We start from the raw sequence: 24,999 nt of genomic DNA, 5'->3' as shown, positions 1-24,999 counted from the left end.
CGTCCCTTAATAAATGACTCAGTTGACAATATACATTATTGACTTGACATACTTTGACCATACTTTTATACTAATTCACAAAGATAAATAATATCATGTAAGATGTTGTTGGATTCGTCTCGATGAGTATTTTTAAAATATTAAATTTTTATAATTTTTTTTACTAGATAATTGAAGATATCAAAGATAAAACATATGCATTGGTATGTGTGTCAGAGTCAACTAGATCATTTATTGAGGGACGGAGGGAGTAATAATTTATGCTATCTTTTATGTATTCATATGAAGTTAAATGTGATAATAATTTATGCTATCTTTTATGTATTCATATGAAGTTAAATGTGATTGAAAAAGTAGATTATAGATTTGGTATTGTACACCATACTTTGCTGCAATTGTTGTAGACTCTACCAAAAATTGTTCCCTCTATATCATTTTTATAATAGTTTCCAGCTAAACTCTAGCTTTGGAAGACGTGATCACACAAAAAGCCTATGGCTGATCTGACTTCTAGATGTAATCATGTAATCTATATGTTGTCTTTCCAAGGCTGATTTCAAGTAAGAAATAATATAAACAATTTATAATAATAATTAGATTTATTTTTTTTGTTAATTATCTATAGCCTATTTTGGTGTAATCTCTTATTTCTAGACCGTGTTCAATCACATTTGACAAGTAGGAGGGAAAGTGAAATTTTTGAAATCAATTTTAAATTTAGATTTCAAATGTTAACTATTACAAATATATCATTTTACTTAGATATGGAGGGAAACAAAAATGTTTAAAAGTGCTAATTCACTCAAATATCATTTCACATACTAATGGTTTGTTCTTTTGCATTTCAACTCAAACTTCAAACATGGTGGATGAAGGAAAAGATGATGCTCATGTCAAAGATGCTAAAGCAAGACGACTTAGAAGAAAGGAAATTCTTCTGTCTAGGTTTCCCAAGAGACGAAAATCATCTCTTTCAGCTTCTACAACTCCATTAGCTGATATCACCAACACTAATTTTACATCACAGAACACACAATCATCTACCAACAGGAACCACAAACTTATTCCTCCATTTAGGTTAATAAGAGACAATCAGAAACCAAGTTCAAGTGATATAACCTCTGCAAGACCGTTTTCATCCTTCAATCCAAATCCTTCTGTGTCAAATATTTCTGCATTATACAAACATGGAACACAAACTAGCTTGCCACAATTGCATAGTCCTGTTCCAAATTCAAAAAATGCATCCAGAGGTAATCCATTCTACAGACCAAAGCATCCTTTTCCAATCAATTCTCCAAATTATCATCGAACAAATTCAACATTACAGCAAAGGCCATTTTCAATGGATTCTCCATCTATTCTTAGAAGTCATGATCTAATGTCAAAGAGTCCGCCTAAAACCACAACTCCAAATTTCACGCAACCAACATCATCCAACTTCCAGATTCGAAATCCAAGAAAAGCCTCTACTTCTCATATGACTGGAATAAATTTATTAAATAGATTTGAGATGATTGATACAAATATTGCATCATCTTCAACTGCTGCTGAAAATGTTGACATCAATGATGAGAGTGATGGTTCTGCTAATAGTGAAGATTTCGAAGCATACAATGCAGTTCACCAGAGTGAGAGTGAATCTTCTGATGAAGATGATTTAACAGGCAGTCAATTCAGAGATAGTGCTCAATACCATACTCAAGGTAGTTTTTTGCACTATTTAAATTTAGATAAAACTGAAGGCAGTCAAATTGATTATTTTTTACCACATTCCTAATACATGTCTATTTATTGAGAACATTATTTTAGTTCTTATATTCAAGTATCCTAATTTATATAAATACATGTAGGATATTATGATATTGGTGATCCTGTCATAGAGTGTCAACGATGTGGAGCATGTATGTGGTATCAAGAGAGGAAAAATAAATCTAGAGAAAGTGCAAATCCTAAGTTTGGACTGTGTTGTGGTGATGGAACTATTCAATTACCATATTTAAGGAAACCTCCTGCATTGCTCAGCCATATCAGGAGAGGTAGAGGACCACCTACAATTAGGATTCAAGGACAAGCATGTCACCGAATTGGCAGTATGATTCCAATGCCTGGACGTCCCCCAAAGTTTGCCCAGTTATATATATATGATACAGAAAATGAATTGCAACATCGGCTACAAGGTCTCAGGTACATAACAAGTTTATAGTTTATTAAATATTAACTATGATATTAGAATTGATATAGAATGTTGATATGTTTTTTGTTCTTAATGTAGCAATGCAAACCTGCTGGATATACAAATGATTGCAGCATTGCAAAAAATGCTTGATGAAAATAATGTTCATGCTAAGTCATTTAGAATGGCTCGCGATAGGTTGTCCGAAGGTGATGTCCAAAATTTGAAGTTAAAGCTCATCTCTGAGAGGACAACAGACGGACGTATCTATAATCAACCTACAGTTTCAGAAGTTGCAGCACTTATACTTGGTGATGTTGATTATGCTCCTAGAAGGGATATCATTATGGAAACACAATGTGGTGAGCTACAAAGGATAGATGAATTTCATCCTGCATACCTCGCCTACCAGTATCCACTTTTGTTTCCGTATGGTGAGGATGGGTATAGAGATGATGTTATGCACAGAGATAAAAAGACAGGCAAAAAACCAAAGAGGGTTCATCTCACAATTAGAGAGTGGTTGGCATTTAGGTTACAAAGCAGACTTTTTGAACCGATGACAATCTTGTGTGCAAGAAAGCTATTTCTACAGTTTTTGGTTGATTGCTTTACCATGATGGAAGCTGATAGGTTGTCATGGTTAAGGAAAAATCAATCCAAGCTAAGAGTTGGTAAATACAAGTCTTTGAGTGAGAACCAAAACAAAGATCAACCAGAGTCATCAAAACAAGGTAAAAGAGTTGTGTTACCTTCGAGCTATACCGGTGGTCGAAGGTACATGGATCAACTTTACTTTGATGCTATGGCGATATCGAGTGCGGTTGGATTTCCAGATCTGTTCATAACTTTTACTTGCAATCCAAACTGGCCAGAAATTCAAAGATATGTAACATCAAAAGGTCTTAAACCACATGATAGACCTGATATTATAGCAAGAGTGTTCAAAATCAAGTTTGATCAACTACTTAAAGATTTGACGAAAAAACACCTCCTTGGAAAGGTCATTGCATGTGAGTAGCTATCAACTCTCTAATATACTATTAACTCCTATTTATAATTGCCATATGTTTGCTAACAAATAATTTCATTTTCTAAATTTCAGACATGTACACTATTGAATTTCAGAAGAGAGGTCTCCCACATGCACACCTTCTTATTTTCTTGCACCCGTCAAGCAAATATCCTACCCCAGAAGACATAGACAAGATTATTTCAGCTGAAATACCAAGTCCAGATAACAATCCACAATTGTACACATTGGTGGGCAATCACATGATGCATGGTCCGTGTGGATTAGCAAATAAAAAATCCCCTTGCATGAATAACAAAGACCGTTGTACTAAATTCTATCCAAAGAAATTTCAGGAATCAAGTATTGTTGATCATGAGGGTTATCCTGTCTATAGAAGAAGGGATAATGGCAGTCATATTTTAAAGAATGGAATTGCATTGGACAATCGGTCAGTTGTTCCATATAATCCGCATTTGTTAATGAAGTATGAAGCTCATATAAACATGGAGTGGTGCAACCAATCCAGCTCAATCAAGTATCTCTTTAAATACATTAACAAAGGGTATGATCGAATAACTGCAGCTGTTGTGTCTGATGGTTCAACAAGTAGAAGTCCAGATAACAGTCAGGATGAAATCAAGAAGTACCTTGATTGTAGATATGTTTCACCAAGCGAAGCTTGCTGGCGCATATTTAAATATCCTATTCATGGAAGAAAACCATCTGTTGAAAGGTTATTTTTTCATTTGCAAGGCGAACACTCAGTATATTTCAATGATTATGAACATATAGATGATGTGATGCTGAGACCTTCGGTTACAGAGTCGATGTTTACATCGTGGCTGCAGTGCAATGCTAAGTACGCTGAAGCTAAGACACTTACATATGCCAAATTTGTGTCTAAATTTGTATATGTCAAAGCTAAACGTACTTGGACACCAAGGAAAAGGGGTTTTGCAATAGGAAGGTTGATGTGGGTGCCACCAACCACAGGAGAATTGTTCTACTTGAGACTGATGTTAACCAAAGTCCAAGGACCAACCTCTTATGAGGACATCAGAACTGTTAACAATGTTTGTTACGACACCTATAGAGAGGCATGTTTTGCAAGTGGATTTTTGATGGATGACAAGGAATACATTGCTGCTATTAAAGAAGCAAGTGTTTGGGGTTCTGGACTTTTTCTTAGATTGTTTTTTGTTACTTTGTTGATCGCAAGTTCAATGCACAGGCCAAAACAAGTTTGGGAAAAAACATGGCAATGGCTAAGTGATGGTATTCTTTATGAACAAAGAAGATTGGCAAACAATCCAGGTAAACATGCCTTTTTTGCTTATCATCTCTTAATAATTATATGATCTTCAAATGTAAAAATCAATTTCTAGATTTGGCATCTAATTACTTTTATCATGTGCAAGGTTTAATGCTTACTGAAGAACAAATTAAAAACTTAACATTGACCGAGATTGAAAGGCACATGGAAAGAAATAGAAGGAGTTTGAAGGATTACAAAGGATTTCCATATCCTGAAGGATACATTGTCGAACAACTTGGAAACCGACTGATTTATGATGAATTAAATTACAATGTCAACGAGTTGGATGCAGAATTTCAACAACTCTTTGCTACATTAACAGGTATACACTAATTTAGCATTTTCTGGAACATTTTCAAAATAGTTTATTATATTGACACAAATTTTACTTATTTTTGAAACAGATGAACAACGCAACATCTACCATAAAATAATGTCATCTGTTAGTAAAGAGAAAGGAGGTGTGTATTTTTTACACGGTTATGGTGGTACTGGTAAAACATTTATGTGGCGAACTTTGGCGGCAAGGATAAGGAGCCGTGGTAAGATTGTTTTGACAGTTGCTACAAGTGGTATAGCATCTCTTTTGCTACCAGGAGGAAGGACAGCACATTCTAAGTTCAAAATACCTGTACCTGCCTTTGAGAACTCCAGCTGTAATATAGATGGTACAAGTGAACTTGCACAACTTTTAAAGATGACCAAATTGATCATATGGGACGAGGCTCCCATGGCTCATAGGTTTTGCTTTGAAGCTCTAGATAGAACTCTCAGAGACATTATGTCCTCAGATAAAATTTTTGGTGGAAAAGTTGTGGTATTTGGAGGTGACTGCCGACAAATATTACCGGTTATACCCAGAGCCAATCGCTCAGACATAATTAATGCTACAATAAATTCCTCCTACATATGGGATTCATGTGAAGTTCTTACTCTGACCAAAAATATGCGTCTTCAACAGAATGCAATGTCATCAGATAATCAGGAATTGAAAAACTTCTCTGATTGGCTCTTGAAAGTTGGCGAAGGAAAGCTATCCGAGCCAAATGATGGAATTGTGGAAATTGATATACCAGCCGAGTTTTTAATACATGATTTTGATAATCCAATACAGGCTATATTCCAGAGTACATATCCAGATTTCTTGAATTACTACAATGATCCTCAATACTTACAATCAAGAGCAATTCTGGCTTCAACAATAGAATGTGTTGAAGAAATAAATGACTACATACTCTCATTGATTCCAGGTAACTTTTCAAACGAATATATTACATTATTTATGTATTTACACCTGAAAGAGAAACATGACTCCAATCCATATTTATTATATTGTATAGGAGAAGAACAAGAATACTTAAGTTCTGATGAGATTGACAGGTCAGAGATCAATGATGAATGTCAATCATTTGATATCTTAACACCAGAATTTTTAAATTCCCTGAGATGCTCAGGTCTGCCTGGTCATAAACTTAAGTTGAAAGTAGGAACTCCTATCATGCTTATGAGAAATATTGACCAATCAATGGGATTATGCAATGGTACTAGACTTATTATTACTAGAATGGCCAACCATGTTCTTGAAGCGAAAATCATGTCAGGTACAAATATAGGAAGCATGACTTACATTCCAAGAATGGATATGTCTCCTTCCCAATCCCCATGGCCATTTAAGCTTACCAGAAGACAATTTCCTATTATAGTTTCTTATGCCATGACTATCAATAAATCTCAAGGTCAATCACTAGACAGTGTAGGTTTATATCTTCCAACATCCGTATTTAGTCACGGTCAATTGTATGTTGCTATGTCGAGGGTAAAGAGTAAGGCTGGATTAAAGATATTAATTCATGACAAGGACAAAATCCCACTGTCAACTACCATGAATGTAGTCTACAAGGAAGTTTTTGAAAATCTATGATGTAAGTTAACTCATTCCTACAATTTCGTTTTAAATTTATGATGCACTGATTTTATCTACCTATGATCATAAACTACACTTACTTATCTTCTTCCTTTTTAAATTTAGGTGCACAAGAGATTAATGGACTCACATAGCAACAACGTAGAAGTTGACTTCATTTCTTTTTTTGGTTGGACCTGATATAGGTGCATAATGGATTAATGGATTCACATAGTAACAACATCCAAGTTCAATTGAACTTTTCCACAGTTATCATTTAACTTGGACATTGTTGCTATTTTGATTGAGGAAACATTAATTCAGTTTACTATGTGTAACTAATGACATATATTATTATCTTATAAGTGCAACTATAAAGTTTATATTTAAGTCTTGAAAAGTGGTTGCAGCTAAATCAATTCATAATTATTTATATTACACATGAAGTAGTATAATTGCATCCAAATTCCACTATATGACAAGTTACTGATAAACGCATGCTACACACCTGCACTTTGTAAGTACCCAACTTGCATGCATAACACATCTTCTATACTTGAATAGTATTACAACTTGAATTGTCAAATCATCAATAAAACCAACATGTATGTTTTCTTATTTTTAGTCAAAGTACCAGTAAGATGTTGGAGAAATATAGGACATGTGAATGGTTGTAGTGGCACCAAACAAAGTACACAAATATAACACCTGCAGCTTTGAATTTGTCTTATTGTACACCATTCACTACTACATTTCTTGAATTTGTCCTATTGTGCACACATTCACTACTACATTTCACAATATCACGTGCTTATACCATGTGCTATCCGTCAAAAGTTTAAGAGAGCACAGTCTAGCTATTTGAATTGGCAAATCACCTACATTTATGTTCTTATTTTTAGTGAAATGTATTGTACGATCTTATCACAAGGTGAGAGACGATTTTGGTTTCATCCTTACCAAATCAACTACAAAAATTTATAACATATTCAATTATATAATTTAATAATATTTATATTTCCTCTATATATAGTAGTGAATGCAATATCATACCATTCATCAACTCAAAATTGCCAGAGAAAAATGAATGCACAACAAATTATAACGAAACTTCAAACTGATCCAATTGAGGTTTTTTCGGTGGTTCGATTAGCATTTCAGGTTTTAATTCATTCTTCTTATAAATTATTTTTGCCTCATTCATACTTCTTAATCAATAATAACATCTATATAATTTTTTTTTATTTCAAATTAGAACTATGCTGAGGTTGATCAAAGGTTTGTCAACAAAAATCATCACTGCCTCAGGGGTACATGGAAACTTTTAAACGAAGAAGGAGGATTTCATGAACTCAAGTTCAACAAAAACTCATATATTCCAACAATAACAGATGGCTGGGCGGAGATTAAGGAATACCACGAAATTCCTGATAATGCTGAAGTTGTGTTCTCTTTCTATGACATAGATCTCTTTGCCATTTGCATGTTAAGAGAAATTGATGATCCAAAGACATTACCGAAATTTCATAGTCGTAGTCTCCTTCCAAAAGAAACATTTTTCTTTGATCAAGGGGTTAATGATATGCTCTTGAAAAGGCCTACAATCGTTAAGTTCATCAATTATATAATTATTACTATACATTTTTAATATTTTTTATTTTGTTTTCTATATTTTAATATTAGTGTATTAATATTCCTTATTTCCTTTAATTTTTTGTTTTCTATATTTTAAATATAATTACATGTTCTGTCTAACTTTAATTTTTTTATTCTACAGAGAATTTCAAACCATTTTGGTGAGTTTCTAAAAAAAAAAAGTATGAGATGCTTGCTTGCTGCCATGATCAAGGAACATTTGAAGCGTTTCAAGTCTTTATTTGTAACAATGAAAAATCGACTGTTGAATTGGGAGTGGGCTGGGACAAATTATGCCGAGCAAATAATTTCCAGCCAGGAATCATCCGATTCAAATTTACTACAAATAGTCCTCATTGTATGTGCCATGTTTATCAACTCTCCATCCATGGATCAGGGTCTACTTCAAATACTATTCAGTGAAACTTATGTATTTATTATGTGCTTTTATTAAATAAATTAACAATTATGTAATGTTGTTGTGTTAACTAGACTATTTTTTTTTATTTGAACCTAATTATTGTCTAATATTTTAGTACAACTCTTTTAATTAGCATTTTATTTGTGTAACTTAAACATTATAATGTTTGTATATTACCTTATATTATTAACAACTTTTATAAATAATGTTTATTGCTTATTACACGTAAGCTTTAATGCAGCTCATACACTGTTACAATATGCCAACCAACCGTGATTGACTATTCAGCCACCAACAGAGACGTGTTCAGCCTTATTTCAGCCTTTGCATCTTCCAATAAGTGTAACAGTTGCTTTTCACATATCTTATTCTACTACTTTTCATTATCTCTACTTCATACATATAAATAGACCTTCCATCAAAAACCAACTCACTTATCTCAGTATCATATTTTTCATTCAAATTGTTGTAAACATTTAACTTTCAGTCCACTAACAATGGAGTCCAGTGCTTCCTCTATCAGTGAACTACCATCAAATCAAAGAAAAGGGCAATCCAGCAGAGCTCCATTGATGACAATTGAATCCAATAGACCTTCTTTCTTAGCTGTTTGCACAGAGGTATTACTAACATAACTTAATAAATTTTCTCAATATCTCTTTCTTCAGTTTTATTTACATGCTACACCACTAACATACTTTTTTTTATTTTCTAGATTATTTGCGAATTAGATCCACTTTTTGTTGCAGAATATTTCGATGAACTACAAGAACAATGGATGCTACAAGATGGTATTGGCAATTGTCATCAAGTTGAATTTAACAAAATCCTCACCATACCAATACTTACTACCGGTTGGCATCAATTTAGAGATTTTTATCATATCACATTGAATCCACTTATGTCTTTCACATATTTAGGTCATAGTGTATTCCAAATCAAAATATTCGATGGTTCTACACCAAAAAATGAATATCCACGTTACCATAGATTGACTACTTGCATTACTCGAGATCTAACATATCAACTCACAGTTCCAGAAAATTCAATTGTTAGTTCAAAATTGGTAAGCCTTTATATATTTATATTTTATTTTCTAATATTACTTATTACAGATTCCATTTTATACAACTCTATAAATATTTCACTATGTTATATCATTTCTTTGGTGTTACAGATTTTACCAACTGATCTTGGCAACTTTTTACAAGCTAAAAACCATGAATATCTTAGATTATGTGGAACAGCTAACAACGTCACAATATGTAAATTGCTATTTATAAATGATCCACAAACAAATACCACAATTGTTATAATTGGAAGTGGATGGAGAAGATTTTGCTTAAGCAATCGCATTGCTCCTGGGACTCTTCTAGAATTTAAGTGTGACTCTGTCATGGCAAAAAACATCATTATTGTATTTAGATTAACTAGACAATATTAAAAGTCTACTATTCTTATTGCTAAATTTATTGTGTAACTTTGACTATCAAATGTTTTCCTATGTACTTCTTACAATAAATTTATATTTCCTTTTCTTTATAATTATTACTACTGTTGTAGCAGGGTCTTTTGAAATGATCAAATTGGTGCCTAATAAAGCAACTTTCCGCAAGTATCTACTTCTAATATATGAAAGCAACTCATTTTTTCACTATCCGCAATAAACGTAATTATTTTGGAACGTACCCTGTCGATAAGCGCGGCGAAGCCGCGCCGTACAGCGCGGCAAAGCCGCGCTACCCGTGCTGTAGCACGGGTATCTCGACTAGTTTTATATAAAAGAGTAAATTTTATAGTTTGAGTCAAATGTTGGGGTCAAGGTATAAATGTGGGGGTTTTGGGTATGGTTAAATATGTTTTGGAAATTGCTCCTTATACTTCACAAATTGCTCTCAAACACCCCAAAATGACCAACATATCCCAACGACTGTTAACTATCATTCACTTTACAACGGCGCTTAAGTGTCGTTCTCATACGACACTTCATTGTCATTGTGTTATCATCCTATTTTTCAGCATAATATACAACATGATAGATCACAAATCAATCAACCTAAATTCATCATCTAGTTCCTCCATGCAAGCCCATATGTGATTTTACCATTGTTATTATCACATCGTAAAATAACAATTCAGAGAAGTGTAAACATTGGCGATGGAGCAGAGTTGGGCCACTTAAAACAACAATAATAACAATGGTAAAATAAAAAAAATGGCTTAATTGCATTTTTTCCCCTATATTTTGTCAATTGTGCGATTTTGCACCCCATGGTTTTATACGAGCGATTTTGCACCCCATCATTTTTCCCATTTTTGATTTTATGGTCCCTGATATTTAGTGATGATGTGTCGGTTTTTGATCATTTAATGTGTGCCACGTGTGCAATTCTATTTTTTTTAAAACAAAAAAAAATGGTATTTTCAGATTTTGAGAAAGGGAGTCACGTGACCCTTCTCATACCCCTCACAAAATCCTACCACTGCCTAACAATGGAACAAAATTATGGCCAACTCTTGATGCATTACCAATCCATCCTCCATATTTTATGTTACGTGACATTTTAGACTTCATGGAGTGAGAGAAACTATGTCATGCTTGAGTGATTTAAGTATGCTCTTGTTTATTAATCATTTCGTTTCACAATGCTCAAGAGTTTGGATTAAATATGAAGCACTGAAGATCATGATCTAGATAAAATGAAATCCTTATCCTGTTTTTCCTATAAAGCGCATCAATCCTTATCTTGTGATGCTTGATCATAGCTCTGTTGGGGTGGATAATGCTGCGATGCTGAATCAAACCTGATATTTGGCTGTTGTTGGCCAATGTTCTGCTGTGGAGGAATATGCGATGATTGGCCGTAGTTCTGTTGGGGTGGATAATTTTGTGGAGGTCCATTGTTTGTACTATCCCTTGGCATGGAAACCTGATTTTAAAAATACCATTTTTTTTTTTGTTTTTTAAAAAATAGAATTACACACGTGACATACATTAAATGATCAAAAACCGACACATCATCACTAAATGTCATGGGGGACCATAAAATCAGAAAGGGGAAAAAAGATGGGGTGCAAAATCACACAATTGGCAAAACATAGTGGGGAAAAAGTGCAATTAAGCCTAAAAGAATCCAAAGAAGTGGAAACGTCGGCGACAATAATAATAATGCTAAAATAACATTTAGAGAAGTGGAAATGTCAACAATAATAATAACAGCGTAGTACTCTAGTATTACTTATGGGATTACCTAAAAGATCAAGGGTAATTGGAGGCAATAGGCCTTCATGATTATGAAAATTGATCACTCAAGGGCCTAAAGAGGTTATGATGAAACTTGTAAAGCTACGTAAAAGGCCTAAAATATTTGGGCACAAAATCTTCAAGAAAGTCGAAGACGTTATGAAGTTTATAGGGATAAAAGGGGAATCTTGTGGGACTACATAATATGTAGTTAGATGCAAGAGCAAGCAACAAAGTGGTTGATGGTTAAAGGAGCATCACCATCGATTTACAAGTAAGGTTGAGTTTGACAATGGAAGTAGATGCATCATTTTCAATCAAGGTTGAGATTGTTAGCGTTGGTTGAAAGTATTCATATTTAGGAAGTCCCATATCGCTTAGAATTGAAAAGAAATGAGGATATCAATTATAGATAGATAGATAGATAGATAGATATAATGCTTTTTTTAAATTTTTAAGCAAGAGGCAATCTAGTGGTTTACCAAAAGAGAGAATCCTTACGAAATCAAAGGTTGAGGGTTTGTTCCTTTTGGGAGGGAAACGGGTGTAAATTATTGAATTTATTGGTCATGGGAAGAGATCCAGAGAAGGGGTAGAAATTACTATTTATTCTTAGAGAACTTGTTGAAGGCTAACTTATTGTAACCCGTGTATCTGTTTATAAGAATTTTTTTGATATAGTGAATTAGAGAGATATCTCTCCTTCAGATGTAAGTCAATTTGGGCCGAACTCAATGAGCAAATATCATTATGTTCTTCTTCTTCTTCTCTTTTATTTATTTTATTGTTAGTGGATCACTTTGATTTTGGTTTCAACTAATTTTGTTCCACGCATCAAAGTATTAGTGTGAGTTTTGATATGAACTTGCAACGATACTAATATTATACATATATTTGGAGTGAGAGAAAGCCTTTCATGATCACAAATTTTATGCACATTCACGAGAAAACAAAAATGTAGAATTAATTTTTTTGATTATTTTTGAAATAATTAAAAGAATAAAATGTATACTTAATAGTTTGTGAGTATGCTTAAGAGGTTTATATTTGATCTTGTGATCATTCAAAAATAATATGTGATGAATATTGAATACTTCCTCTGTCCCATTTTAAATGGCCTATTTTAAAAATGTACATTATTGATATTATATACTTTGATCATATTTTTCTATTAATATACAAAGACAAATGGTGGCATATAAGTTGTTGTTGGATTTGTCTCAAAGAATATTTTCAAAATACCAAATTTTTATAATAGATTATTAAAGATATTTAAGATCAAAATTGTACATTGATATGTGTGGCAGAGTCAACTGTATCGAATAATATGAGAAGGAGAGAGCAGTGGCGTAACCAGAACCCTGGGTCACGGGGTCCAACCTTTTGAACGTTCAAACATTTGATACCTGAATGAGTACGTAAGTGTCATATTGATATTTGAATGTATCGAAATTGCAAATGCATTCACGTGTGTCTCTTTTATTAGTTTTGGTTCTTGAATTTATTTTTAGATTGTCAATTTAATACTAGATATGTTTTTTTTTCTCAATTTAATCCATAAGATTACTAACAAAATAGCCACACTTGATAAAATGTGTCTGCAATTTTGGTGCATTTATGCACTTTATTGACAATGTCGCACCAATTGAGGAACCAAAATAGTTGTTTGCCTATTTAGAGACAAAATACAAGTTAATATATTCAAAGCCAAACGTAGTAAAATTATAAATGGTAATATATATTTATATTTATTCAATAAAAAAATTAATGTATTTCATTTTTTTTTCCTATTATAGAATATTTTATCAATTAAAATTTGAAATTACAATGCTAAATATCCTATACAACCCTTCAAAAAATGATTCTGATACAATATGTTGCAAATATATAGGCATATGAAAATTTCAAAATATAGATTTCACAATCCAAGGCATTTTATGTTTTGATTCAAACCTATTATCAATTTATAATATTATAAAATGAAATCTTTTACTTTGACTTATACTTTGGACAACTAACCTTGCGCTGTAGCACTGTCAACAATTGTTTTTTCTTAGTGAGAGAACTTGGATCCTCTCCTCTCATTCAGCGAGAGAGAGTTTTAGCATAATTACAGGTATAATTCCTACTTCAAGGATAGTATTATTACTATATTTTGATCTAGAAGTCCTAGCTTAACTGGCAAAGTGTCGAAATTGTTAGGTCAGATGTCATGATTGAGGTTCGAACTCCGGTACCTCCACGTGTGTGAATTTATAATGACTTTATCATTTTGTCTATTTACCAAAAAAAAAATTACTATATTTTGTACATATTGGTCATAGTGCAAATTATTACTATTTCTTTCAAAAAATAATAAGTCATTAACTAATCCCCTAAAAAATTAATCATTAATTACAGGTACATGATCTATTTAGATCTGCCTTGCACGACACCGTTGACCATAAATGGAATTTTTTTTTATGCATTGCACGACAAAGAATGTTTCTAATCCATTGAATCCACCAATATTTTCAATTTCATAAATTATCTTTCTTTCGTAGGTACGAACTCTAAGATTAAGTGAAAGTAGTTATAAATTAAGGTGAATTAATGCTGATTTCGATAATCCTATTTCAAAATCAAATATGTCTGTACCAAATAAAATAACAAAACTTACCTTCAAAAGTTTGATCTAGTGCTAAAGACCTTGAATTTTAAGGTTCTTTATTCGAGCTTAAGATTTTTTTTTCTTACAATTTTATTGTTGTCGATTTTTTTCTCATCGACATATCATATACCATGTCATTTAATACGTTTAACATCACAAATTTATAATTCAAAATACGAAGGATAAATCAAAAGTGTCAGATCTTATAATATAATGACTAAATCTGTAAAATAGTGACAATAGAAAGATTAAAGTTCCGTAAGTGTAGCTCAGTTGATAACTACCAGAGATAATTTATGGAGGGATCGGGGTTCGAACCCAAATTCCCCACTTCTCCACACTTATTATGTGTGAATCTAGCTGCTAAACTACTTGATAAAAAAAAAAGACAAAAAAAATAACAAACCTCACTTCAAAGACTTTGTTGCATCCTAATCCAATGAGATCTTTGTCATATGGTCACTTTCAAGGCTTCTATTTTGATTGTTACTTGTTGGTTAAATATTGCAATAATTAATGTTGATTAAATCTTCCAAAACAAACATTGTATTGTAGTTTGACCTCGTAAGTTTTCCCATATGTGTAAACATTATTACTCACATAACATGATATGAGATTGATTCCCTCATAAAAAAATGATATGAGATTGATTGACCTAGTATGTTCGACCTAGTAAGCCAAATTACAGTAATCATTCACGTATGTTCTTCTTCTTCCTTTCTTTAAAAAAATTGTTAAAAAAATTAATAAAGAGAAAAGGAAAGCAGTTTTCTCAATAATACTTCCCCGTCATTCAAAAACAACTGTACCTAAATATAAATCTCTTTACAAGTTATAGCCTATTTGTTATAGATTTAAAAAAATAATTTTTCTTTGTATTTCTAAGAATAGATCTTTTAAATATTTATTAAAACATAATAAAAGTTATTTCAAACTCATTTGACATGAATTAAAAATAAGATTTTTCGTATTTACTAACTTAAATATTCATTGTTAGAGATTTTACATAGTAAAAATCACTTATTTTTCAAAGTGACATCTTTTAAAAATGATTTTTTTATGAAAAGCTATTTGAAATCTTTTTTTAGAGTATCCAAAAAAATTATAACAAAATGATAAAATACTTAGAATTCTGAGCTACAGTCCCCACTCTGTCTCCCTTAGATCTGTTCCTCGGAGGAACTTACAAGAAACCTTTCCTCTCCCCGAAGATTTTAGCTTAATAAGATGTGAAAGCGCCTCTCTCTATAATAATTGTGCGTTCCGAGGTGTGAATGTGGGAGAGATTTAATTTGAGAATTGGAGTTTTGAATAAGATGACCTTTTCATTCTTATTCCCTTTTTTCAATAGCAATAGGGAATAAGAATGAAAAATGTTAAGCTTTTTATCATCCTGGTGCCGAGCTATTTTTCCGTAGGACCTCCCCTACAGTATCGTCACCGCAGTAGAGTTTAACCACCAAGTTCGGGATGGATTGGTGTGGTTCCTCTACGCCTAGGATACCAGAATATCGAACCATGAACGAAGTAAAAGCATGAGATAAAAGCATATTGACTAGTCAATGTCAGGTCCTAATTTTTTATTGGAGAGGACACCAAAGGCCTCTGCCCTTCCATCTCTAACTATTCAAGGGATGGGGGACAAAGGTTTTGGTTTTTTTATGTTGTCAAAGAGTTGAACAATCAAAATAGATGGCAATTGCCTGATCGAATTGATCAGGTCATGTAAGAACAAGGTTCAAGTCTACCGATCTGTTAGGATGCCTCAGCTGCATACATTACTACACTTCCACTTGACACCTATCGTTAATGAAAAACGGCTCGTCTCGCCGTTCAAACAAATTTTTTATTCAAAAAGTTTCCTTAAAAGTTTCATTGTTAAAATAATTGTAATTTAATACAGTAAAAAAAAAATCTATTTAAAAAAAATAAAACAAACGGGCCCTTGTCTATTTATTATTACTTTTTCAATATAATCTTAAAGAAAATGATAACATGTGTCCTTAGGGCACATGCTAAGAAATATAAAAAAGAAAAAATTGTCTCAAAAATTGTGCATTTAACTTTATTCAACTTTTAAAAATCAAAATTTTGTTGTTTTCTATAAAAAAAAATTCTAATTTTAAATTCCTTAACTTGTATCCTAAGGGCACAAGATAAAAACACCCTAATCTTAATTATGTTACCACAATACTTCATCAATGTTACTACTATGCTTTGCTATTTAACGTTACTACAAATGCTTTGGGACTCCCACACGCCTTTAATATTAAAAAAAAATTAAAATAAATTGATATTTAATGAGAGATGATTAATAAGTTTTGCCAATAAAATTGTTGTGAAATGCTCGATTGAAGGGATTGAATACAACTATTTGAAATGGATTTTTTCTACATCATGTACAAATTGTATATGTTAAGAAGTTTAAAATAATAACATTTTTTTAAAACTTGTTGATTTTATATTAAACAAAGAATAATAAAGGTCAAATGCATCTAAAAGTCCTTTAAGTTTTTCGTTTTTTTCAAAATGGTCCTTTAAGTTTCAAAAGTTCCAAACAAGTCCTTTTAGTTTTTGAATCGTTTCAAACAAGTCCTATTATAGATAACATATTTGGTAATTGCTTCCTTGAACTCATCTTTGGTACCAAATCTAGCTCCTAACACCCACTTAAAATTAGTCATCTTTTTAGGCATGACAAATGGTGGATAATATTCTTTGTTGCTATCATTTGAATCATCACCATCATCCTCTAAAAAGACTTGTTTGAAACAATTCAAAAACTAAAAGGACTTGTTTGAGACTTTTGAAACTTAAAGGACTGTTTGGGACTTTTGAAACTTAAAAGACCACTTTAAAAAAAACAAAAAAACTTAATGGACCTTTAGATGCATTTGACCAATAATATACTTACATACGATCCATTTAAATATTATAAAAAATTGAATTTCTCATGCTCTAAGGTACATCTATTAATGTTATGTGACCCTTAAGCATGCTGTGTACCTGGTTAAATCCCGATGCCCAACATAGATAGCCATATAGATTTAGAATAAATTTGTGGGATCTACTTAATTTTGGTAGCAAAGGGTACCCTCAACAGTAACTATTAAATGCAGAAATAAATGCAGCAATTATTAGCTGCAACAGTACTACTACACCCAGTTTTCTATCTTCACTCTTCACCATTTAATTAATATCTTTCTTCTATCATATCCAACATCACATTTTCTACCTTCAAATTAATCAAATTTTATTATCCTCATTTTTTATCATATACTAAATGATAAACTTTACAAGCTGTAATACTAACGTATAGTTGAAGGCATGTATAAAAACCGCGTTATCATAACAAGAATAACGTGGCATCACATATTTTTTTATACACTGCCAAAATACCTGTATTGTTGACATTTCTTCATAGTTGACTTCAAGAGAAGACAAAAAAAAAATGGCAAAGTTTGTGATAAGGGTGTTTGTGGAAACAAACAACTCAACTTCATTATAGTTATAAGTTCTATTATACTTATAAGTTATAAGTTATTTAATTTTTTTATAAGTTTATATATGCTTCCTTAGTTCCTTAATATCAGTAATTAAAATCCTAGATAAGGATTTTCTTTGTTGATTAGAATTATATGTGGAAGTTCATGGCTCTCCCTCATCTACTTCTTCTGCTTGTTCTTCATTGCTCATTGTTTGTAGCATTGGTATCTGGATGGAAAACATTGCAAGGTGTGTTTCCAATTTTGCTTCTATTCATTCTTCTAATGTTTCCTATATGCTCCTTATTTATTTTTTAGTTTGTAACATGATTTAATTAACCACATATCATGTCTGAAATTCCAAAACATTCATATATATATATATATATACATGATTATTCATACATATATGATGAATATATTATATGTGTGTACTTTTATTGCAATTATCTTGGCAATGTAGAATCTTTCTTTATAGAGTAAGTAAGCCATTGTATTATATTGAATTAGAAGAGATAGAAATGAATGTATGGAAATTCAACATTTTTGTTAAGCATATCCAAGATTAAACAAGTCCTATACAATGCTGGCTTAATTGTTGTTGATATATGGGTTTTAAATTGGAAGATTTTAAGACATTTATGTTTTGATTGCATATAGAGACAAGATTATATGTTTCTTAGATTTTTGGTTCGGCCCAACACAGCCCCACAAAACCGACTTATGAGGTGTAGATTGCCCATAGTTATAAACATTCGTTCAGGTCATCTCTCAACCACCGTGAGACTCTTTAACACACACTTTCACGTCCAACACTATTGGGGTTGATGTGTGGATATAAATGGTGGGTGGTCCGATAGCGGAAACCTGATAGCAGGAGATGCACATGATCTTAGAATTTACGGTTGGGCGTAACACACCTTCACAAAACTGGCTTATGAGGTGAGAATTGGCTCCACCTATAAACCCTTGTTTAGGCAATTCTTTAACAATGATGATAATGTTAACTGCCATGGTTTTTCATCTCTTAAAAAGTTGTAAAATTTTGTTGCAAGTTCCTAAATAAAAGTCAGAAAGTGGACCTTGTCAATGAAGATGTATGCATAAATGCAAAGTCTTGATTCACAACCTTGTCGCGGTCATATCGTGACTTACACAATGCTGGGGCTGGCCTAACTGTTGTTGATATATGGGCTTCGAATGGGGAGATTTTAAGATATTAAATTATGATTTCATAGAGACAAGATGATATGTTTATAATGTTAACTGCAATGGTTTTTCATCTCTTAAAAAGTAGTAAAATTTTGTTTCAAGATGTGTTCTTCATAAACAAATGTCAGAAGTTGGAACTTGTCTATGAAGATGTATACAAAAATGCAAAGTCCTTAAGTCACGTGTCGCGGTCATATTGTGATTCCTGATATTCCGAAACATTGCAGTCAAATACGGCTTAAGCAGCCGCAATAGAAACTTTGCCTATGCCATGGCTAAAATTACGGTTGCGCTGTTTAAAATATTATACAAATTGTGATGCTTATTCGGTATGCTGTGCAGGATCACCACCCGTGGTAATAGCGCGCGGTGGATTTTCAGGAATATTTCCAGATTCAAGTTTAGCTTCCTATAACTTGGCACTAAAAGCTAGTTCCCCAAATATCACTCTATGGTGTGACTTGCAACTTACAAAGGATGGAGTTGGGATTTGTTTTCCAGACGTCAAACTTGACAATGCCACTGACATTTCCGTTGTTTACCCTGGCAAAGCGAAGGATTATTCAGTTAACATGGTTCCAACTCGCGGATGGTTTTCTTTTGATTTCAACTTCAAAGAACTACAAATTGTCTCGCGTAAGTCCTATTTTTCTCGTTCGAATTATAAAATTGTGTCTTGACTCAGTTAACAAGGTTCCAACTCGAGAATGTATTCATTCATCATAGAAGCAGATTCTTTCCTGTGAAAATTTCTGCACTGATAATTTTCTTGTTACTTGGACAGTTGTTCAAGGAGTGTATTCTCGGACTCCAAAGTTTGATGGAAGTAACTATTACATTCTCAGTGTTGAAAATGTCGCTAAATTGGTAAAATCATCATCAGCAGGCTTATGGTTAAACGTTCAGGTAATGCTGAAATTTAATGGAATATATTTTGTTTCAATCAGGTCCTGAGTTTGTGATTCCGACATTAACTTTTAACTTTCAAAATAATATGCAGCATGATACATTCTACAAGCATCACAATTTGAGTGTAGAGAAATATCTTCACTCTCTTTCAGCTGAAAAAGTAACTATCAGTTACATCTCATCGCCTAACGCGAATTTCTTGCAAAGAGTAAGAAAAAAATCAAGTCTTAAAAAAACCGTTACGGTTTTCAGGTTTCTAGATCAATATAAAATTGAACCTACCAGCAACAAGACTTATGGAGCACTCTTGAAACACCTCAAATTCATCAGAACATTTGCTTCCGGAATTCTTGTTCCAAAAAGCTATATATGGTCTGTAGACTCGGAACTTTATCTACATCAACATACTTCTCTTGTCTCAGATGCTCATAAACATGGGCTGAAAGTTTTTGTCTCAGATATTGTTAATGATGTTCCATTCAGCTACAATTTCAGTTATGATCCTATGGCCGAGGTTTTGTCTTTCATCGACAACGGTAACTTCTCTGTTGATGGTGTTCTGTCTGATTTCCCAGTAACTCCGTCTGCAGCCATAAGTAAGTTTTGTTTCTTCTCTATAGATTAGTTTAAAAATTTTAAAGATATACATCGTCAGTGTAAAAAATTCTTACACATGCATCCAATCATATTGTGGTAATTCCTTCTACAGATTGCTTTGCTGGCATAGGAAGAAATGCCAAAAAACAAGGTATAATTTATTTGAACTCTCGATGGACACATTTCATTTCTTCATTTTAAACAAGTTATATTTTGTTTTGAGGTAGCATAATATTTGGATAATCTTTATTGACATGTTCCTACCTATCTCTTCAATTATTTTTTTCATGCTAAAGTGGAGACTTTAATTATCACAAAATACGGAGCGAGTGGCGACTATCCAGCTTGCACCGATCTTGCATATAAGAAAGCTAAATCGGATGGAGCAGATGTAATTGATTGTCCTGTTCAATTGTCCAAGGATGGAGTACCCTTTTGCTTAAGTTCTATAGATCTTTCAACGAGTACAACAGTTGCTGATACAAAATTCCGAAACCGCACAGCGATTATTCCAGAGATTCAAAATGGCAGTGGCATATATACATTTAGCTTGACATGGAACGAAATCAAAACATTGACTCGTAAGTTGAATGATTTTCTTGAATACTTATTTTCTATGTATCATATTGTTTAGCATTTATCCCTTTGATTTATACATTATTTCTTGTTATTTCATTGCAGCCTCAATATTGAAACCTTATGCGAAATATACATTGTTCCGGAATCCGAAATTTAAAAATCAAGGGAAATTTGTAACCTTGTCAGATTTTTTGTCCTTGGCTAAAGGCTCTCGTGTCTTGATCAGCATCGAGGTGAGTTCCTATTAGATATGGATTAAATACTTCATAGTGATATAACGAGCGATTAACACCTTGATTAATTCCCTTTATGCTATATTAATGTCATTTTTATTTCACTATCAGAATGCTGCCTATCTCGCATCGAAGAGGGGATTAAGTGTTACCAAATCAGTCCTTAATGCTCTACAAAAGGCAGGTTACGATAAACAAAAATCTCGTAAAATTATGATTCAGTCAACACACAGCTCAGTACTTAAGATATTCAAGGACAAATCCAAATATGAAAGGGTTTACAAAGTTGATGAGAATATTCATGATGCCGATGATAAAGCTATCAAGGACATCAAAACATTTGCTGATTCTGTTGTGCTACAAAAGGCTTCTGTTTTTACTCAAAATTTAGCTTTTCTTGTTAACTCTACAAATACTGTAGCAAGGCTGCAATCATTTAAGCTACCAGTTTACGTAGAAACTTTCAGCAATGAATTTGTATCTCAAGCATGGGATTACTACTCAGATCCATCTGTTGAGATTAATTCATTTGTCGTTGGAGCTAAGGTTAATGGCATTATTACTGACTTCCCTAAGACGGCTGTTCGATACACGAGTAAGTATAAAATTCTTCATAAAACTTTTCTACTTGAATAAGGTATTTGGAAAATTGACATTGGATAAACTTTTCAACTAGTTAGTTATAAGAAAACAAAAATTTAAACGGTCTAGCATTGATCGAGTTTTTTAAATAATAGTTTCTTGTTTAAATGGAAATCTGTTATAGTATATGAAATTTTTTGGTTTACTTATACTTTTAGTCTCCATAAGTTTTCTTTTGGATTTTGTTCCCGCAACCTTTTTTGGTCCGTAACATCAGTATCAATTACACAAATGTTGAATTAATCATTGTTGGCTTGTTGATCTACTTATTGCAGAGAACAGATGTTTAAAGCATGCGAAAAAAGCACCTTATATAAGCCCTATTCCACCTGGAAAACTTTTAAAACATATACCTAAATTAGACCTTCCACCACCTACCCCTCCACTTCCAGTCTTGAACGATAGTAATGTGACAGAACCACCTTTGCCTAGTGTTTCTGGAAAGTTTTCAATTTCCGGCGCTGCTCGTTGAATAGTAGCAGCTCCAGCCACCATCACAGTATAAAGAAAGCAAAGAGGAAAGGAAGTGTAGTGTTCATACATGCCATTTTTAACTTGAGTGCTCCATTGTTTGAAATGGAATTCAAGGATTTCTTTTATGAGAAGTTTTTTTTATCTTATTATGATTGTTTTATTGTAAGATGTGATTATCCAAATAGCTTCATTTCATTGTCAATAAAATTCTTTTTGGATTGTGGAGATAAAATTTCATTCCTTCTATCAAATTTTACATCAATTACAGCACATTTGGTCTAGAAACAAATCTCAACTACTAACATACTCAAAGTCTTTTACAGTTACACTTGTTTTAGTATCAATTACTATACATACTATAAATTTATTAATCAAAGTTTTATTGCATTTTACAATGAACACATGCTATCAGATGAAATTGAATACAAAAATATTTAGTTTATATATTTAAGAAAGAGTACTATATGGTAGAAATGTAAAACTAGCAAGATGATGCTTTTCTTGTTATGATTATGAATATATCCCACATCGGTTATTTCATAAGTGAGAGTATGCTGCTGACCTATAAAATGAAAGCGCCCCTCATGTTTTAAAATCACGGAGCCGTGTGATGAGCACATAGCGAACTATTCTTTCGCCTTTTACTAAAGAATACCGTGTGCGCGTCACTTAAAGCGGCATACGTTAATTTTTGAAAGAGTCCTTTTCACCGAGGGCTCTGCAATATAAGTTCAATTTTTAAATCATATGTTTATATGATTATATTCTTAATCAATTTTTGGGTATGTTGGAATTTCACAGCTGCAGGGGTTATGATGGGGCCTGGGAATGTAAATGGTATCGTTTGTTGGGAGAAAAATAAACCGGTGTGGGGGTGTATAATTAATAGTTGAGTGATAAAAATGTGGAAAATGACATCACATAATTTTTATCGTGCAACCTCTCTTCCATTAATTGATAATCAGATACCCATCTTAATCTAAAGTTTTGTTTGGGTGTTTTGAGAGGAGGGTATGTGAGGATTTTGGATGTAGAAAATTTTAAAGAAAACGGAGAATTTTTTTCTCATTTTTTAAGGAGTATTTTTTTTATTTTTAATTTTTTAAAGAAACTAAAATGTGTTATGAAAATAAGTAAATAGAGAGAGTAATAGAGAGAGAGAAGAAGAGAGAATAGGAGAAATATTCCTATTCACTGATGTGTGTATCCCAATGTTACAAATGAGCTCTATTTATAAGAAAATAGAGTAGCTTATGAACTAAGCCCAATAACCTAGTAGTATGGCTCAATAACACATTTGCTATTTGGACATCCGCTATTAATATTTATAACACTCCCCCTTGGATGTCCATTGAGGATATGCCTCATTAAAACCTTATTAGAGAAAAACCTAATAGGAGAAAAATTCTAGTGAAGGAAAAAGAGTACAATATCCCTTTTGTGTATGATAATCTGCCTCGTTAAAAACCTTACCAAGAAAACCCAATGGGACAAAACCATGGTTAAGGGAAAAAGAGTGCAGAACACATTTATGTCTCCCCCTCATAAAGACAATCATCTATGAGACGAAGAAAGTCAAATAATATTTGTTCTAGTTACTCAAAAGTTTACTTGCAGCGACTTTGTTGAAATATCTGGTTTATCTTCATAGTCTTCTTCAAATTAGTAGTGCTTGAGAAGTTTCTTCATATTGAGTTGTTGTAAGACCCCCATTAAGAAATCAACAAGTTTCTTGTACTTGTAAAATCACCATCCTTGATAAAAGAGCGTTCTTCACTTCCTTAATTATGTTGCTTCTTTAAGATACAAAATATATGTTTGACTTTATTCTGATATCTGTATTTACTAACATTGGCAAACCAAAATACCACACTAAATATCATTAACAAAATACATTGATGTCCTCGTTTGAACTAAGATATGGTACTTCAGAACCAATTCAAGTTGTTTATCATTTTCTTGAGGACATGATCTATACTAATATCAAGTGACATCACAATCATTATAGTACACAGTCAATTAGATGTGTCCATATCAAATACATTTGTTATATAAGTTTCTTGATGCACGAAATCTCAATTAAATAATAAATCTGCAAATCCAAACAAACTTTGGGCATGAAACATATTTAATTTCAAATATTTCTATAATCAATAGATGTTAGAATCTCTTCAGGAGTTCAATAATATTTATACCATCATCATTAAAATGATTATAACAAATTCATTTTCAAAGATTTAGAATGGACATATGATGTCATTTCTTCAATATCTCACGAAAATTAATTTTATCGGAGAGTTTCATATACTCATTACTATCACGTGAGTCATACAACTATATTGCAACACATCTTTCATATAAATTGAGCCTTTCATGTAATACTAAACTTAATCAAGCAAGAAAAAGTTCTTGAATTCACTTCAGGTAAGTATGTCTCTTAAACATAAATGTTAGACATATATCAGCTCACTTCCGGTGAACATATCAAACTCTTTATATGTGTATTTTA

At 32.5% G+C, this 24,999-nt stretch overlaps 5 protein-coding genes and 1 non-coding gene across 6 annotated transcripts; all 6 read left to right on the top strand.

The window, feature by feature from the left end:
* The first annotated feature begins 862 nt into the window (after window positions 1-862).
* On the top strand, window positions 863-5,171 carry LOC120575766 (uncharacterized). Its single transcript, XM_039831996.1, has 7 exons — window positions 863-1,706; window positions 1,854-2,187; window positions 2,276-3,189; window positions 3,282-4,505; window positions 4,610-4,828; window positions 4,911-5,078; window positions 5,161-5,171. Exons 1-7 carry the CDS (start codon window positions 863-865, stop codon window positions 5,169-5,171), a joined length of 3,714 nt encoding a protein of 1,237 aa, XP_039687930.1.
* On the top strand, window positions 5,138-6,799 carry LOC112420167 (ATP-dependent DNA helicase PIF1-like). The gene is made up of 2 exons (XM_024778838.2): window positions 5,138-5,756; window positions 5,847-6,799. Exons 1-2 carry the CDS (start codon window positions 5,204-5,206, stop codon window positions 6,425-6,427), a joined length of 1,134 nt encoding a protein of 377 aa, XP_024634606.2. The 5' UTR covers window positions 5,138-5,203; the 3' UTR covers window positions 6,428-6,799.
* Window positions 6,800-7,456: 657 nt separating this feature from the next.
* On the top strand, window positions 7,457-8,539 carry LOC120579739 (uncharacterized). The gene is made up of 3 exons (XM_039832447.1): window positions 7,457-7,570; window positions 7,665-8,015; window positions 8,187-8,539. The coding sequence occupies exons 1-3, from the start codon at window positions 7,493-7,495 to the stop codon at window positions 8,496-8,498; spliced, it is 741 nt and encodes a 246-aa protein (XP_039688381.1). The 5' UTR covers window positions 7,457-7,492; the 3' UTR covers window positions 8,499-8,539.
* A 272-nt stretch (window positions 8,540-8,811) lies between these two features.
* On the top strand, window positions 8,812-9,961 carry LOC112419788 (uncharacterized). The gene is made up of 3 exons (XM_024777665.2): window positions 8,812-9,085; window positions 9,181-9,531; window positions 9,643-9,961. The coding sequence occupies exons 1-3, from the start codon at window positions 8,963-8,965 to the stop codon at window positions 9,907-9,909; spliced, it is 741 nt and encodes a 246-aa protein (XP_024633433.1). The 5' UTR covers window positions 8,812-8,962; the 3' UTR covers window positions 9,910-9,961.
* Window positions 9,962-17,857: 7,896 nt separating this feature from the next.
* Window positions 17,858-22,748, top strand: LOC11445320 (glycerophosphodiester phosphodiesterase GDPDL3). The gene is made up of 9 exons (XM_003600169.4): window positions 17,858-18,094; window positions 19,399-19,692; window positions 19,841-19,962; window positions 20,057-20,561; window positions 20,675-20,713; window positions 20,859-21,143; window positions 21,244-21,374; window positions 21,486-21,969; window positions 22,292-22,748. Exons 1-9 carry the CDS (start codon window positions 17,998-18,000, stop codon window positions 22,486-22,488), a joined length of 2,154 nt encoding a protein of 717 aa, XP_003600217.2. The 5' UTR covers window positions 17,858-17,997; the 3' UTR covers window positions 22,489-22,748.
* Window positions 22,749-23,091: 343 nt separating this feature from the next.
* On the top strand, window positions 23,092-23,208 carry LOC112420599 (U5 spliceosomal RNA). Its single transcript, XR_003010770.1, has one exon. It is a non-coding gene; the product is annotated as a U5 spliceosomal RNA (small nuclear RNA).
* The last annotated feature ends 1,791 nt before the right edge of the window (window positions 23,209-24,999 follow it).

The sequence above is a fragment of the Medicago truncatula genome, chromosome 3, assembly GCF_003473485.1.
Source record: "Medicago truncatula cultivar Jemalong A17 chromosome 3, MtrunA17r5.0-ANR, whole genome shotgun sequence".
In the NCBI taxonomy this organism is placed as follows: Eukaryota; Viridiplantae; Streptophyta; class Magnoliopsida; order Fabales; family Fabaceae; genus Medicago; species Medicago truncatula.
This window is presented reverse-complemented; position numbering and strand designations above follow the sequence as displayed.